Genomic DNA, 14,926 nt, shown 5'->3' on the forward strand with positions numbered 1-14,926 from the left:
CTCGCTTCCGAGTAGGTCTTTAGCTGCCGGAAGAAAGAGAGAGAGAAATGGGGTTTAATGTCCACTCGACACAAGCTGGGTCATTTTGGGACTAACATATGGTTCACAATGGGGTCTTTAGCAGTGGGAAGAAACCGGAGAAAACCCAGGGGGTTGGGCAGTTGACCATACTCCTCGTTATGTCCAACTGGTGGGCAAATGTTTGTGACATTACACAATGTGAACGTCTAGATGGGGATAACATAAATTTCTTAACCAGCTCCTCTTTGCTATACATAACCAGATATATTTTATTTATTGTTAATTTTTTATTGCATTCAGATACAAAACACAAGACAACAATGAGTTCATTTAGACTTCTACAATTGATAGAAACCTTATAGTCAACATTAGTTATAGATTTAATATTTTATCTTTATAAGAATTAAAATATCTACATAATTCAGTCATGTATACACAATTTTATTTTAAAACAAAACAAATACTTGTAACCTTCATCGTTTTTATTTCTCATGTTTGTGGTCCAGGCCTTTGCCTGTCAATCAATATCTTTCAAATGCAGGGTTCAATTGAACTCTATTCAGTGACTCCTTGCATCCATAAACCAATATTTTTATGTTAACTGCTGCACTCAATGTCTACATTACAATAAAACATAACAAACATGATTTATAAATTGCATTAAAGAGTGGGTATACATGTATAATAAAATGTAACTTTTCAAACTCCAGGGTTAAAGTTGTCATATTAACTTGGTTAAAAAGCAAGATGTTCATTCAGTGAACTAACTGATATCTCAGCCACATATATACTCTATAACCTAAGTTCAAGTATTTGTGAAAGGATCTGGATTTATTCCTGGAATACATCTGTACCTAACATCACAGCACACCCACCCCTCATAACTTTACACACACACACATTTAAAAAGGCTGTTCAACCCTTTCAAACGTTTTCTTCACCAAAATTCTGTTTGCTCAATTGCTCTATATGTTCACAATGGACACTAATTAACAGCCAGTAATATTTTAGAAATTGATAATACACATTCTGACCATTATTCTCAGAAACAATTTTATTGTTTATAATAACAAAATCATTTAATTTCAAATTAAATATCTAAAATTTAATAATATTTCACCCACTCTTACTTTATTTTGTCCACTTTCCTAGTTTTTTAACTTCCAAATTATTCCAGTGTCCACACTTCTTCAAATTATTGGTTTTAAAACATTTATATTATAAACATAATAGACACAAATAAATAAAACTAATGTTTATATACTAATAGAGGTAAAGAGAGGTAGGGAGGGTTTAGGATGAGTACATTTGTTAAAACATCTCTATAATCTCTATTTATGTTCAATGTTTACACTGTATAACTTTGAGTAATATTATCCTGTTTCTAATTAATGAGAGAAAGACAATTATAGAATAAAAAATATTATCATTCTTCATATATTAAAGTAGCTAAGTCTCTAACTCAATATCATCCAAAACCTTCGACAATGAAAACACGAATTATTTGTCAATTTTAATCAACATTGGTGTTGTGATCTTACCGGAAAAAGATGGGCTTCTGATATCTAATATTTAAGACAAAAAAAACATATTACGATTGGTACACGAATCGTGTACCATAATGCGTTTCAGAGCAATTTGTAGCAAGCGACTCGAAGAACGAGGTTAAACATGTTCTACAAGTCATGTCAAACGGTGACCCCCATATTCGTATCTGGAGAACATGCGCAATAAATACTATCGGTGTAGACTAGAATAACCAGACACTAGAGATTGCCATTGGATTGAAACCTCTGGCGTATTTCGCCGAACATAACTGCTTTGAAATTAGAGTAAAAACGGGAACGATTGAATGTAAATCAGTTTATTTACATTCATATTACATTATTATATACATAGCGACCCATTTGTGTCAATTTGTAGGTCCCAAAATATTAGCGATTTAGCTCCTTTAAACTCAATTTAAATTGGTTTAACAGATGAAGAAAATAATAATAGTTTAAAAACTCTTATTATCATGTTTTTAATGAACAATAAAAATAAAATAATAGACTATAAATATATTATGTAGATAAGATGAGATTTTCTCAAGCATCACATAAGACATTGTTTTGATGTTAACAAATTTCATGTCAATGATTATTTGTATAGAATCTTGACCAACACTAGCCTTAATCAGTCCTGCCCACACTGTCTCAAGCAATGGATATTGATATTGGTCTGAAGGAAATATACTCAATAGTGGATATAGTAACAGGTTGTATATATATATAGTTCATACAATGATATATAGGATAGGAATTGATGTCTCAATCTACTAGCTAACAATGCATTCTGGATACTTTTAAACATAGGTCAAGGTCAAGGGTCATACTTATATTAAAGAGAGAGAGAAATGGAGTTTAACGTCCACTGGACATGTGTCAGGCCTAACATGTGGTTCAATTTTATTTCAATAATTCACTTGTGCAGAGGGGTCTTTAGCAGTGGGAGGAAACTGGAGGAACCCGAGAAAAACCACGAGGTTGGAAGTAAACCCTAAGTCCTTGTGATGTACAAACTGGGAATCGAAATCACGCCACTTGACTTGACAAGACCTTTGACGTTGTACAGAAAATTAACATTGTTGTTGCGCATTAGGCAATCTGTACTGGAGTGATCAAGGCTATATTATCAAAGGAATATTTCATTATCTTACATAAATACTAAGAAATGTCAAAAAGTTCTTGAATAAAAAGTTTGACACTCATGGATTATTAACTTAAAATAAAATGTAAAAAATATCCTGACAAAATGTTAACTATAGGTAAGTGTTAAAAAAAAGAAATCTGAGTGAAAACTTTAAACTCTTTTCAGAAACATAATTGTGTTGTTTACTTATTTCTACACATGGAAAGTGACAACCAATATAAAACTTGTAAAAAGATTACAACATTATTTTGAATATCTATAATACATAACCATAACCAACAGTAAAAATACTGTTGTATGATTATAGTGTCTATACTATCAAACAAAAAATTATAGAAACAAGAATTTCACCCAATCATCAACATCTTACTAATCTCAGCCTACTATTTTTTTCAATTAACCATTGATCTTTTCCATGGATGGTAAAATTTACAAAGAAGGACAATTATGTAGAAAAAAATATGATTATTAGTGGGAATGGGTGTAAGAATATGGCAGTAAATAGCCACCATAAGTACAATATGTTACCTGGGAAATTGGACACTTATAATCTTCAATATGTTATTAGTAAAACTAGAATTTTAAAATCTATCTTTTTCGGCATTTTAAAGAAGCTGTCCCAAGGCCTGAATTCAGTTCATAAAAAAATGACCCCCAGGTGAATAATCTTAACTTAGAATTTTTTGCATTTGACTGACTATCCATATCTTTAAGTAGTTAACTGAATATGAACCCTGATATGTTTTACCTAATAAAACTGCTTATATCTGCCTGAAACCATTATCCTATACTCAAGATAATTATATAAAGAAATACAAGGATTTAATTATCATCTGTAGATCCTGCTAACTATTTCTATAAGCTGATGTTAAAGTGATAGTCACTGTTATAAGGTCAATAATTACAATTACAGCAAATATAATATCACAGATGTCTAACCCTGTTAAATAATTTTGATTTTGAATTTAAAATTTCAGATTAGAAGGTTAATTGGATTAATATCTATATTTTTACTCTGTGAAAACCGTGGCTGATATTTATTTAGCTTGTACTATAGTACATTATATCCATTCAACAGATTATGGTATAAAAGTTACATTATGGTGTCTACATGTAACATGAGACAACAATAATAACAAATTAAGTCAAATTTGTTTCTATAGAAACATAAAAAATGATTAAATCTGTGATCTTTCTAATAAACAAAAGGTTGATGCGTGTTCAAAGTTTTATAAAAAAAATATATTTTACAGGTTTATGGGAAACAAAACTGGAATTGAAGGACTTAGCCCATTTTAATACCCCTTCGTAACTTTTAGAGACAGCTGTAACATGTATATCATTACAATCAACTCTTCTAGGTGACTACAAGGGCTATAACAATATCTCAATCTCTCATAAGATGTGTGGTGTTGATACCTCAATCAGTTATAGAATATTGTGGCAGCAATACCACCAGTTTCTATACTTAATCTGAGATACCTTAATCCTGATTCATATTTCAAGAAACAATTCAAGATGTAAACAAAAGAAAGCAGGGTTGTAGCTCAACTGAGTGTCAGTCCAGTAAACTCTATACTCGTAGTAGGATATACAATAAATACTGACTGGTTTCTTGCACAAGGCAGGGTATGCTTCCTGTTTTTGAATATATTGTCCAATACTACTTCTCATTCAGTAGGGAAATTGGGAGAGTTTATTGTCAAGCTAGTTGCAGAGGTCATTTGCATAGGAAAATTAAAACTATTGGAAATTTCAATAATTTTACATCTAACCCCTAGCCCAAGCTAGACATTCACAAGGCATTCCGTTAAGACCACATGAACCAGTTATCAGCAGTAAACTTAAACAATGGATTGGTATATAATTGGAACTTGTCTGACAATATACTGGAACTCTAGCCGAGAAGTACATCTAACTATTTCTATTGATACGTACATTAAAATTCTCATTAAATATACATAAACACACAAGTTAAAACTTGATCACTCTGTATACATTAAATATACATAAACACACAAGTTGAAACTTGATCACTCTGTATACATTAAATATACATAAACACACAAGTTGAAACTTGATCACTCTGTATACATTAAATATACAGGTTAATTTAAAATCATACACCAAAATGGTATACTTCTGTCTCTAACACACATGCTGTTGAAATCTCATTTACTCTTGAAGAGTTCTCCTGAAAGTCTGAAATTAGGCATCCACAGTTTCTTCTCCTAGTATTCCAGTTCTCTGAATTATTCACACCACAATAAACTAATGTATTAACTACCATACCTAAAGTTATCACAACTGAAACTTGTCTCTTATTTTTTCCACTATGTCCATACGCCCAATTTCATCACTTCCCAATACTCTTAAAAGTTCCTCAATTTTGTCATCATCCGAGTTATTGGAGCTATCCTTCCATTTACGTAAACAGTTTAAGATCTGTTTGTATGTTTGATTAGGATTATCTAGCTGAATGACTTCTATATGGCTCTGTGCAATACCAAGTTGACCCATCACCAATGACCAATTAAAACCAAGATCTGAGGCTATAAAAGCCAATCCTGCTTCAGATAACAAAACTGCAAAGACAATTTCAGAGTAAAAACAAAAATGAGGTTTTGTGTCTCATTGACAACATTTTGATCATTGTGAGACTAATACGTATATCAATTTATGATTTCTAAGGTTATGTTAGTTAAATTTCTACTGAGACTGTTTTGGCTTGAAATTAGTTTGGTTTGAATTGAACACATTTTCTATCCTCACTTCTGAGACAATAGTACTGGCCCATATTCGAAGCACTCAACTTTCCAGTTGGAACTACAATCTTGGCTCACTGGAAAGTTTATTTATTTCGCTACACAATAACCAAAATTTGATCTGTTGGTCAGAGCTGTATCAAATTTCATGTGGTATGTTTTAATAATATTGAACGAAAAATTTGCCAAAGCAGTTATAAATAGTAGCCTACTCTTCTTCTTCATGAGGGTTTTTACATGATAGTTTGACCTCATTCTTGACTAGAAAGCGTCTTCTTGTAAACCGCAGAAAACCACACCAGTGTTAGAATATCAGTAGGCCTAGTATAATATGTACAAGTATCTTTGGAGAAATTAGTCCGGGAGCTAGGTGGGTTTTCTTCAACATGGAAGGTGCGGAAGGTTTGGCATGCTAGTGGTGTATGGCTGGGCTAGGAGACCCCAGAAACCCAATTCTTAAGTTGCGCCAGTGGTGGGTGTGGTAGGAGGAGCCACCCATGGTACCCCCCAAAATGGGTTTATTCAACATGGAAGGTGCAAGTTCCACTTCAATGGCATTTGATAGAGGAATGTGCCCTGAATTCGGAAATATAACTTAAGAATAGGATTTTTTTGTTTATTGACTCCAGGCTAATCTTAAAATTTGACATCAAAAAAACTGTTTAGCAAAAAGGAGATCATTGTACTTTATTTGTGCAATTTAAAGAGCGGGTGAAATGGGGATTAATGTCCACTCGATACAAACTAGGTCATTTCGAGACTAACATATGGTTAAATATATTTCAATAATTCACTTGCGTGTAGGGGTTTTTAGCAGTGGAAGGAAACCAGAGGACCCAGTGGAAACCAACAAGGTTGGACATGCGACCCGACTCATTGTCACATATAAGCTGGAATTGAAACCACTCAACAACAGACCTTGTGATATAACATGCACACATGTAAGTAACCATTCGGCGAGTGTAATTTAAAGAGAGAGAGAGAGAGAAATGGGGTTTAATGTCCACTCGACACAAACTAGGTCATTTCGGGACTAACAAATGGTTTAATTTTATTTCAATAATTCGCTTGCGCGTAGGGGTCTTAAGCAGTGGGAGGAAACCGGAGGACCCGGAGAAAACCCATGAGGTTGGACAGGCGACCCTACTCCTTGTCACGTACAACCGGCGATTCGAAACCACGCCAGTCGACTCAATGACAGACTTTATGATACAGCGTGCGCACGCTAACCATTCAGCCATCCACCCCCCCTGTAATTTAAAGCTAAGAAAATGTTTGGATTGGATCAAAACAGTGAGTCACATTAGCATTAATAAGAGTTCCAGAAACAATTAAATACATGTAAACTAAGTGATTGTCTCATTGGAATTCTCCACTAATAACGTATAAACAGAACATACTACATGTAATTGATGAAATTAACCTGAACATCTTATTATAGGCTTCAGGTTAACACAAACTACAATACTTATACTGTCTTCTGATCTTACACAATGTATTATATATATCAAATAAACCACTAAAAACATATCAGTCATTATAAAAATATTTTAAGTTGTATACCTGATTTACAACTCATTCCATCTACATCATCAAGAGTTAAACTTGACATCAAAAACTCAGTAGCAGCTTTCATATGTTTCTGTAAATCAACTTGATCTTCTGGGGTATAAAAAAATAACAAAAGGAAATGTGAAAATAGGCTTCATTTTAAATTTCTGTGTAATTTTTAATAAGTCTGAAGCCACATGCACCTGTATGAGAATCTGGACAATCATGGTGACTGAATTTTAAATGTCGGCATTTTAGCTGATTTAACATCACTTATTCAACAAGAAAAATACCCAAGAAATAACTCTTTAATAAAAGAAATCAAAAGAAAGTACAATTTTGATAAATCAATATCATAAATCTTGCCATTAAAACGAGAAGATGATGACCTGATGATATGACATCCCGATCATTTCAATCTATACATGTATATCTATCCAACACTCTATATATTGAAATTGTTTTTAAACTCTAGCTGAATTTCTTTTTGTTAATTCATCATAGCTTTGACCAAATACTTATCTATAAACAAACTTCAGAAGTATTAAAACAAGTGAATTTTAAAGCTTACCTTGGTCTAGAGGATAAACAAAGCATGCTGGGATATCTTTGTTTTGAGCTTTCTTACACCAGTTTGCAACGTAGACGTTTTTAGGAACTGTTAACTGGAGCACTTCACCCGGGAATCGGAAAGGATCTTCTATATTATGCAAAATACAATGGCTACATACTAGACTTAATTCAAACCTAATAAATGGCCATTCTTGTAACAAGTTTAACAAATCCGATTTGGTTTTCAGAATAAGTCCCCACATTTCTTGTAAGTCTGATCCACGCACTGACACAGAAACAAACGTGGAACCGTCCACTGTTTTTCTCTTGACTAGCACTTTAGATAGATTTTTACGACCTAGAACTCCATACTTCCAGTTGATTCTGTCCGTGAAATAATTATGAAGTCGAACAGAAAATTTAGCAAAGAAATGTGGTGGTCTCTTATTCGTAAAATGTAAATGATAACAAAGTTCAAATTGATTTTGTGGTGTACGCTCCGGCCACGCATTTTGGACACTGTCTGGCATTTCTGGTTTGAAAAACCAAGGAAACTGCAAAATGCATACTGATGCTAGGCGATTTGGTGATAATGCTGATTTGGTAACCTCAAAGCACAGATCAAACTTCAACATTAATGAGATAAAGGTATCCAAATCATCGGATGAAAGATCAAAATGTAACAAACAGTAATGAAGAAGTTCATATGACATCAGTCCTTCTTCTAGAAAGTCTTCTTTCAGGGAATCAAATCTATTTCTGGTCAAACCAGCACTGTTACCATGAATATCTTCAAAGACTACTATCTCTTTAAAGTTATGTCTGAAAACAGCTCGGAGCATTTCTACCAAAGTTTCTGGTCGGTGAAAAATGATGGAGCGAAGCTTGGGATTTTTATCATACCAGACAATCTCTCCCATTCTGTGTAAGTACATCAATACCATAATCATACTAAGATCTGGAGAACCACCCATTGCTATCATTGATTGGTTAAAGGAACCCATAACTCTAATGAAAATATGAAGAGCTTCATTCCAAGGCAGGATTCTCTCTTGGTGAGCTTGTATCTCTTGTAAAAATCTATACCAGGATTTGGGTAGCGCCATCTCTTCGGTTTCTGTCAAATCATTAATCAGTCCTGCCCTAAACTCATCCAATCCTTCTAAATCTTTGGCGCAGCTGACTATTTGAATACTGTGAGGTAAAGCCGAGCGACTGCTCAGAATCTTCTCCATGTGATTCCTCTTTTCTTTTAATCTTTCAAGTCCAATTTCAGTGAATTCTCCACGGTTTAATCTAGCTTCTGGCATGTCCAATATTTTTTGTATCCGTGCAATCTCATTTTTCAAATCATCCAAGTTTGTCTTCTCATTCTTGTGAATTTTGCGCAAGATGTCTTCTACTTTTTCACTGATATCTTGAGAATTGCATAAATCAGCATGAGTGCCAACTATTTTAATCCTTGCTCCTGGTGCTCGATCCATGATGGCTTCCAACCAGTTACCAATTAATTCGTCGTATTCTTCGGATGTGTATTTCGACAAATCAAAGACTAAAAGGTGTAATGCTTCTGGCGTCAAGAACATATGGTGAGCTGCTGAGTAAATGTGATGGCCACCAAAATCCAAAATTTGAACACGTAATTCAGAGCGAGGTTCCCACAAATGACGCTCTAATACCCATGTTCTCTCATGTTCAGCAGTAAGATGGGAGTGGCCTAGAGTAAGAGCATGTCGTAGACTTGTTTTACCAGCTTTAACAGCTCCAATAAGAATCATCTTTTTGCGATGCTTGGCTTCGCTGATGCGTAACTCTTGGAGAAATGGAAACAAGGCGTGGACTCCCTGATCACAGATTGCTTGAGGTGGTCGTTTTAATTTGTTGTTCCACAAATGCAAACATTCGCTCAATTTTAATTTTTCTAGACGATCAAGCAAGAGGGGTAACTCTGTAAGATTGTTGTCATTCAAACTGAGATCGCTAAGGTTCTTCAACTGATAAATGAGTTCAGGGACTTTGTCCAATTTATTACTACCAAGATGGAGTGTTATCAGGGATTGGCACCGACAAATTTCATCTGGTATATCATGCAGACAGTTGCGTTCCATGCCTAGAAACTTGAGTTGTTTCAAATTTGAAATCCCATCGGGTAATTTTTCTATATAATTTTCACCAAACTCTAGAACCTCCAGATGACGTAAACTAAATAATTCTACTGGAAGTCGCAAAAGAGCATTTCTCTGCATGATTAATACCCTTAACTTTCTCAACTCACATACTTTGGAAGGTATTTCTGTGAAGAAATTCCCACTTAAATTGATGGTTCTGAGTTCTTCTAAGGTAAAAAGGGCTTCAGGAATAACAGAACAGTATCTTAATGCCCCTGTTAAGTTCAAATTAACTAACTTTTCACAATTGTGGATTTTCATTGATACGTACATCAAAAAATTACCACGTAGGTTGAAGATTCTCAATTTACGGAGATTACCAAATTGATCTGGAATCGTGTGGATTTTCTGCCAGCTCAGATCCAGTTCCTGTAACTCTGGTAAACTACAAACAGGTAATGGAACCAGTTCCAATCCTCCTCTCGGGTACCATTTACCTGCCAAATTCAAAATCTGTAATTTTTTCAGACGGGATAACTCATCTGGGACTTCTGATAAACAGTTGCCAGATAAATTTAATACACGAAGATTGGTCAGTTTTCCTATTTCTGGTGCTATAGACTCTATATAATTTTCTGCAAAACTTAACTCTATTAATGTGGTGAGGTTGTAAACTGCGGTAGGAATTTCCGAGAAATGATTGAAGCCTAGATTTAAGTCGGTAATGAGTGAACATTGATCAAAGGATTTAGGTAGTTTATAAAGGTAATTGCCAATTGCATGAAATATTAGCATGTCTTTAAGACTACCAAGAGCTGTGCCAGCTACAGGAAACGAGAACAGTTTGAGAAAAGGGACATAAAGTTCATCCACTTGGTAAGTATACAAAGCTTTTGGAATCCATCCCTTGTAAAATCCTTCTGGTATATTCAATATTCTTTTTCCATTTCTGTCTGTTAAAAGGAACTTCTTCAGTGTTTCTGAAGCTTGGCTTGTCGTCGGGCTGTCCATTATACAGCTTCTTATTGCCTGCAATATTAATAAAAGTAAATAAATATTTCTACAACCATTTAAGTATGTTTTGAAAATAAAGAGCTCATAAATAAAACTATAAATAAGCTTATACTTATTGATGTAAGTGCATTGCAAGATTTGAAAGTCTTCAATAAAACAATGTTGAATTGCTATAGTTTCATACTGTTGCTCCATGACATGCTAGGTGGACATTGGTGGATGCACTTTAAATTATGTTATCTACTTTTAATCTGACATTGCAGTTATGGTGTCTGGTGAACTACACTGTCCTTTACTCAACATACCAACATAACCATTTAACTTGTATGGGATACCCCGTCTTCATTAGCCCAGTTCGGAGCAGAACAGTAGGACATTAAACCTCATTTCATTTGTATGGGATACAACTTTTGAGACCAACCGAATTGCCATTGGGGTTATGCATGATGATGCTGTCCCTTGGTGCCAGAAAATGTTCATGCATACAGCATTATCTTAGGCTTTGGCCTACCACAGGTAGAATATATTATACTTTCTAATCTCTTGCTTATTTACATACTAATACCAGTTATACTAAAACAGGAGAAAAGGATTTTACATTCCTCAATTCCTATTCACAAATTATCTGAATACAAACATTGTTTAACACTTAAAATCCAAAAGGTTTCGATAAATAAAGGAATCATAAATTGTATTAAAACAAACCTTTGTCTATCCTCCTTGGTTTGTGGTTACAGTTTCTTCACAAAATTCATTTAGCTGTCTTTAGATGCCCATGCAGCCATGTTTTAAAATATTATACACCATCTGCAAAATTAAAACAAAAATCAATTTCCCTAATCATCGTTTTCTGTAAAGCCAATAAATTTTTATATCAACTACTAGCAATACATGTATGATCAAAGTAAACTGACCATGAGCAATTACTTAATTATAATTCTCACATCAGCTACATGTACACCTATTATTAGTGTTCATAGAAATATTCAAAAGGTGTCCAGAGTTTATTCAAATCAATTTTTGTTTTTCTTCAATCAATAGGAATTAAAACTAAAGGAATATTATCAATTTATACTTAGATTAAAGTAGCTAAGTCTCTAACTCAATATCATCCAAAATCTTCAACATTGAAAACACGATTTATTTGTCAAATTAAATTAACATTCATTTTGTGATCTTACTGGAAAAAGATGGACTTTTGATATCCAATTTTTAAGACAAAATAAACATTTTATCATTGGTACACGAATCGTGTACCATAATGCGCTTCAGCCCAGTTGTATCAAGAGACTCGAGGGACGAGGCTAGACACATTGCACCAAATCAAACAGCGTATGTAGACTGGAATAACCAGACGCTAGAAATTTGCACTCGCTTGAGACTGCTGGCTTATTTCGCCGAAAATAACTTATTTGAAATTGGAGTAAATACGGAAACCATTGAATGTAAATCAGTTTATATACATTCATACTACAGTATTATATGTGTTGCGACCTACTTTTGTCAATTTCTAGGTCCCAAATGTTAGCAATTTAGCTCCTTTAAACTTAACTCACTCAAAACAACTACCGGTATATAATGTCACCAATGTCTCAATGTTAATTAAGACAAATAGCAATTTTCAGATCATAGACTGTCATAACACTTTCACACATTTCAAAGCATCAACTCATGCAGACTTATTTATGCTAGTCTAAAACTAAAATATTTTCTCTGTATCACTATCAGTACAAACTCAGACTTGACATTTAGGAAATTTGATAAAGAACAAAGCAAAGGATATAATGTTTTAAGAAAAATCACGGTAATTATTGCAAAATTACAGCCATGGTGATTCCCGACAGCTGTGCCCAAGTCTTCCATCTAATAGCTTTATATCACTACCCTGTCCTTGAAACAGGAACAAGGTAGTGTTATCACTGCTAGCTACAATCCATCTTCAATAGACAATATAAATTTCTCTTCAATATGTATGCAACTAAGATAGGAATGATTATTCACCACCAGACTAAAATACAAATAGGTTAGAATATTTGTCACTTGGGTGGCAAATAACCATGCTGCCATGTACATGGAAGTGGCATAATACTGCATGTTAAAAGTTCTGTATAATTCTAGGGAAAGGGTAAAGTAGAATTATAAAGTGAAGTCAGTGAAGATAGTAAATAATGAACAACTTCTTGCCACACGGGTTACGAGTAGGCCTATCCTGAGATGACAGTACTAACTCATTCCTCTTAGCTTCATGTATTGGTAATATGACATACGGAAGTCAATCACTAGTAACCTAATCACTAATATTAATAACCACCAGTAGGCATATTCCAGTGCATATTTATCCTTTTCCCAGACAATCTAAGAAGTCTATTAGTATTATTCAGTAAATAAAACAGGAAAAGGGGAGGGGTGGGTCGCAATTGAATTTGGTGAAGTGCACACAAACAAAAAAATGTTATCAGTTATCAGACGGTCAACGACCTTTGGCTTTTGTCTTGGATTCGGAACCTTTTTTTTTTCAGTGTAGGCTACGACTGACGATGCCACGGCGGCGCACTTTTTTGTAGGTGTTGATACACTTAATGACGCGAAGAAATCATACCTAGAGTGAACAATGGCAGAGACTATGTTATTATTTGCGACACCATGCAAACTATATAAAAAGATGACATCAACAAACCAATCTGATCTTTGAAAACACCTTCTGATCACTACAGAAAATGGCCTAAAGGTGATTTCCGGTGACTTTGAGGAACATTTAAACAGAGTTATCTCTCTTGCGACTGAATTGGATTTGCTTCCCTTCAATCGCACTGAGGCAAACTGTATCATAGATAGTGTCTCGTAAAACTAAATCTGGTGTTCGCCAAGGATGTATTCTAAGTCCGTCTGTATATATAAACCAAAGGAATGTCAAGGGTATATTCACCAACGAAGATGATAAAGATATATATTATTAGGCCTATGTTGATGATCTCAGTATTTTATCTGATACAGTTGGCGATTTACAACGTAAAACAGATATTCTAAGAAAATTTTGTTCAGATTTTGATAAAGTAATATCGCAAAAACAAATATGGTTGCCTTCAGAAATGGAGGTATACTCCGTAGCAACGAGCGTTCTTATTATGAGTGACGGCAACGCCAACAAAGTAGAGTGTGTCTCTTATTACAAATTACCTTGGTGTCTTGTTTTCGCCCAGGTTTAAGCTAAGAAATCACTTCTTCCAGTACAAGCTTTGCTCCGAAAAACGAGATCGAATTCATTTTCTATCAGCTTTAAGATATTTGATTCAGTATTTAAAGCCGGACGGTTGTTTGGTGCAGAAATAATGGGCTATGAGTATAGGAAGGAAATTGATACTGTCCATTCACAATTTTGAAAATATGTCCTTCGAATACATCAAAGTAGTTCTCCGGTAGTAACTTTAGTAAGTAGTGTTGAATTGTTATAAATTTGCATCAGGTGTGTCGAGAAATGTTTCCATTTGGCGAACAAAGAAGAATCATGGTGAAAAACAAACAGCAAGGACTCCAAAATAGCCTTAATTAGAATTGAGGTGGTGTAAAGCGTTATTTTCATATTACTATAAGCATAAGGACAGGCAGTAACGATGAGAGACTAGCCTCTATCAGACATCGTTATTAAAGTAACTAGTTCTTCGGCAGCGGCGAAAGGTGAATTTAATTGGCGCATTACATCCTTTTGATAATAATAAAGCAAGGAAGTAGGCCTACCCATTATTTTTAGCGAATGTTATCTTTTTTACATTAATCTTTTTTTAGTTAACAATATGCTTAATGAATCAAACTAGGATATGTGGTCTTTTTTTTTTACATTCGTCCCGTCTATAAACATATTTGACGCATAGTATGTAAAAGGTTGGCCACCCCTTGTCTAGCCATCCACCTGCCTGTCTGTCTGTCTGTCGTCTGTCTGTCCGTCACACCTTTTGGGCCACGATAACTCTGCTCCTAATTGAGCTAGAATTTTCAAACTTGGTGCAGGTGTTTATTAGGTGAATGCCTTTACTGAGTTCGATGATGAGTATTTTCTGCTGAGGCTAATATTCGCATTCAGTAAACACGCATGTAACTGGTCTTGTCTAGCATTTGGTTCTTCATTACAAAAAAGGTGGATTTTGACGACTTTTATTAATGCGGCTCTGTTGTAATTAAGCTGCCGAGTCCAACCATGTTGATTAACCCTACTCTACCCACGTCAAT

The 14,926-nt window shown here is 34.5% G+C and overlaps 1 protein-coding gene across 2 annotated transcripts; it reads right to left on the minus strand.

The window, feature by feature from the left end:
* Positions 1-295: 295 nt before the first annotated feature.
* Positions 296-13,430, minus strand: LOC126831889 (malignant fibrous histiocytoma-amplified sequence 1 homolog). Of its 2 annotated transcripts, none has more exons than XM_050562540.2 (5): positions 13,302-13,430; positions 11,408-11,509; positions 7,600-10,717; positions 7,041-7,139; positions 296-5,297 (listed from the first exon to the last, which is right to left on the minus strand). In XM_050562540.2, exons 3-5 carry the CDS (start codon positions 10,697-10,699, stop codon positions 5,014-5,016), a joined length of 3,483 nt encoding a protein of 1,160 aa, XP_050418497.1. In that variant the 5' UTR covers positions 10,700-10,717; positions 11,408-11,509; positions 13,302-13,430; the 3' UTR covers positions 296-5,013. The 2 variants fall into 2 exon arrangements, with proteins under 2 accessions (XP_050418497.1, XP_050418496.1); XM_050562539.2 differs by having other exon boundaries at positions 13,380-13,424.
* Between the last annotated feature and the right edge of the window lie 1,496 nt (positions 13,431-14,926).

The sequence above is a fragment of the Patella vulgata genome, chromosome 9 (genome assembly GCF_932274485.2).
Source record: "Patella vulgata chromosome 9, xgPatVulg1.2, whole genome shotgun sequence".
Lineage (NCBI taxonomy): Eukaryota > Metazoa > Mollusca > Gastropoda > Patellidae > Patella > Patella vulgata.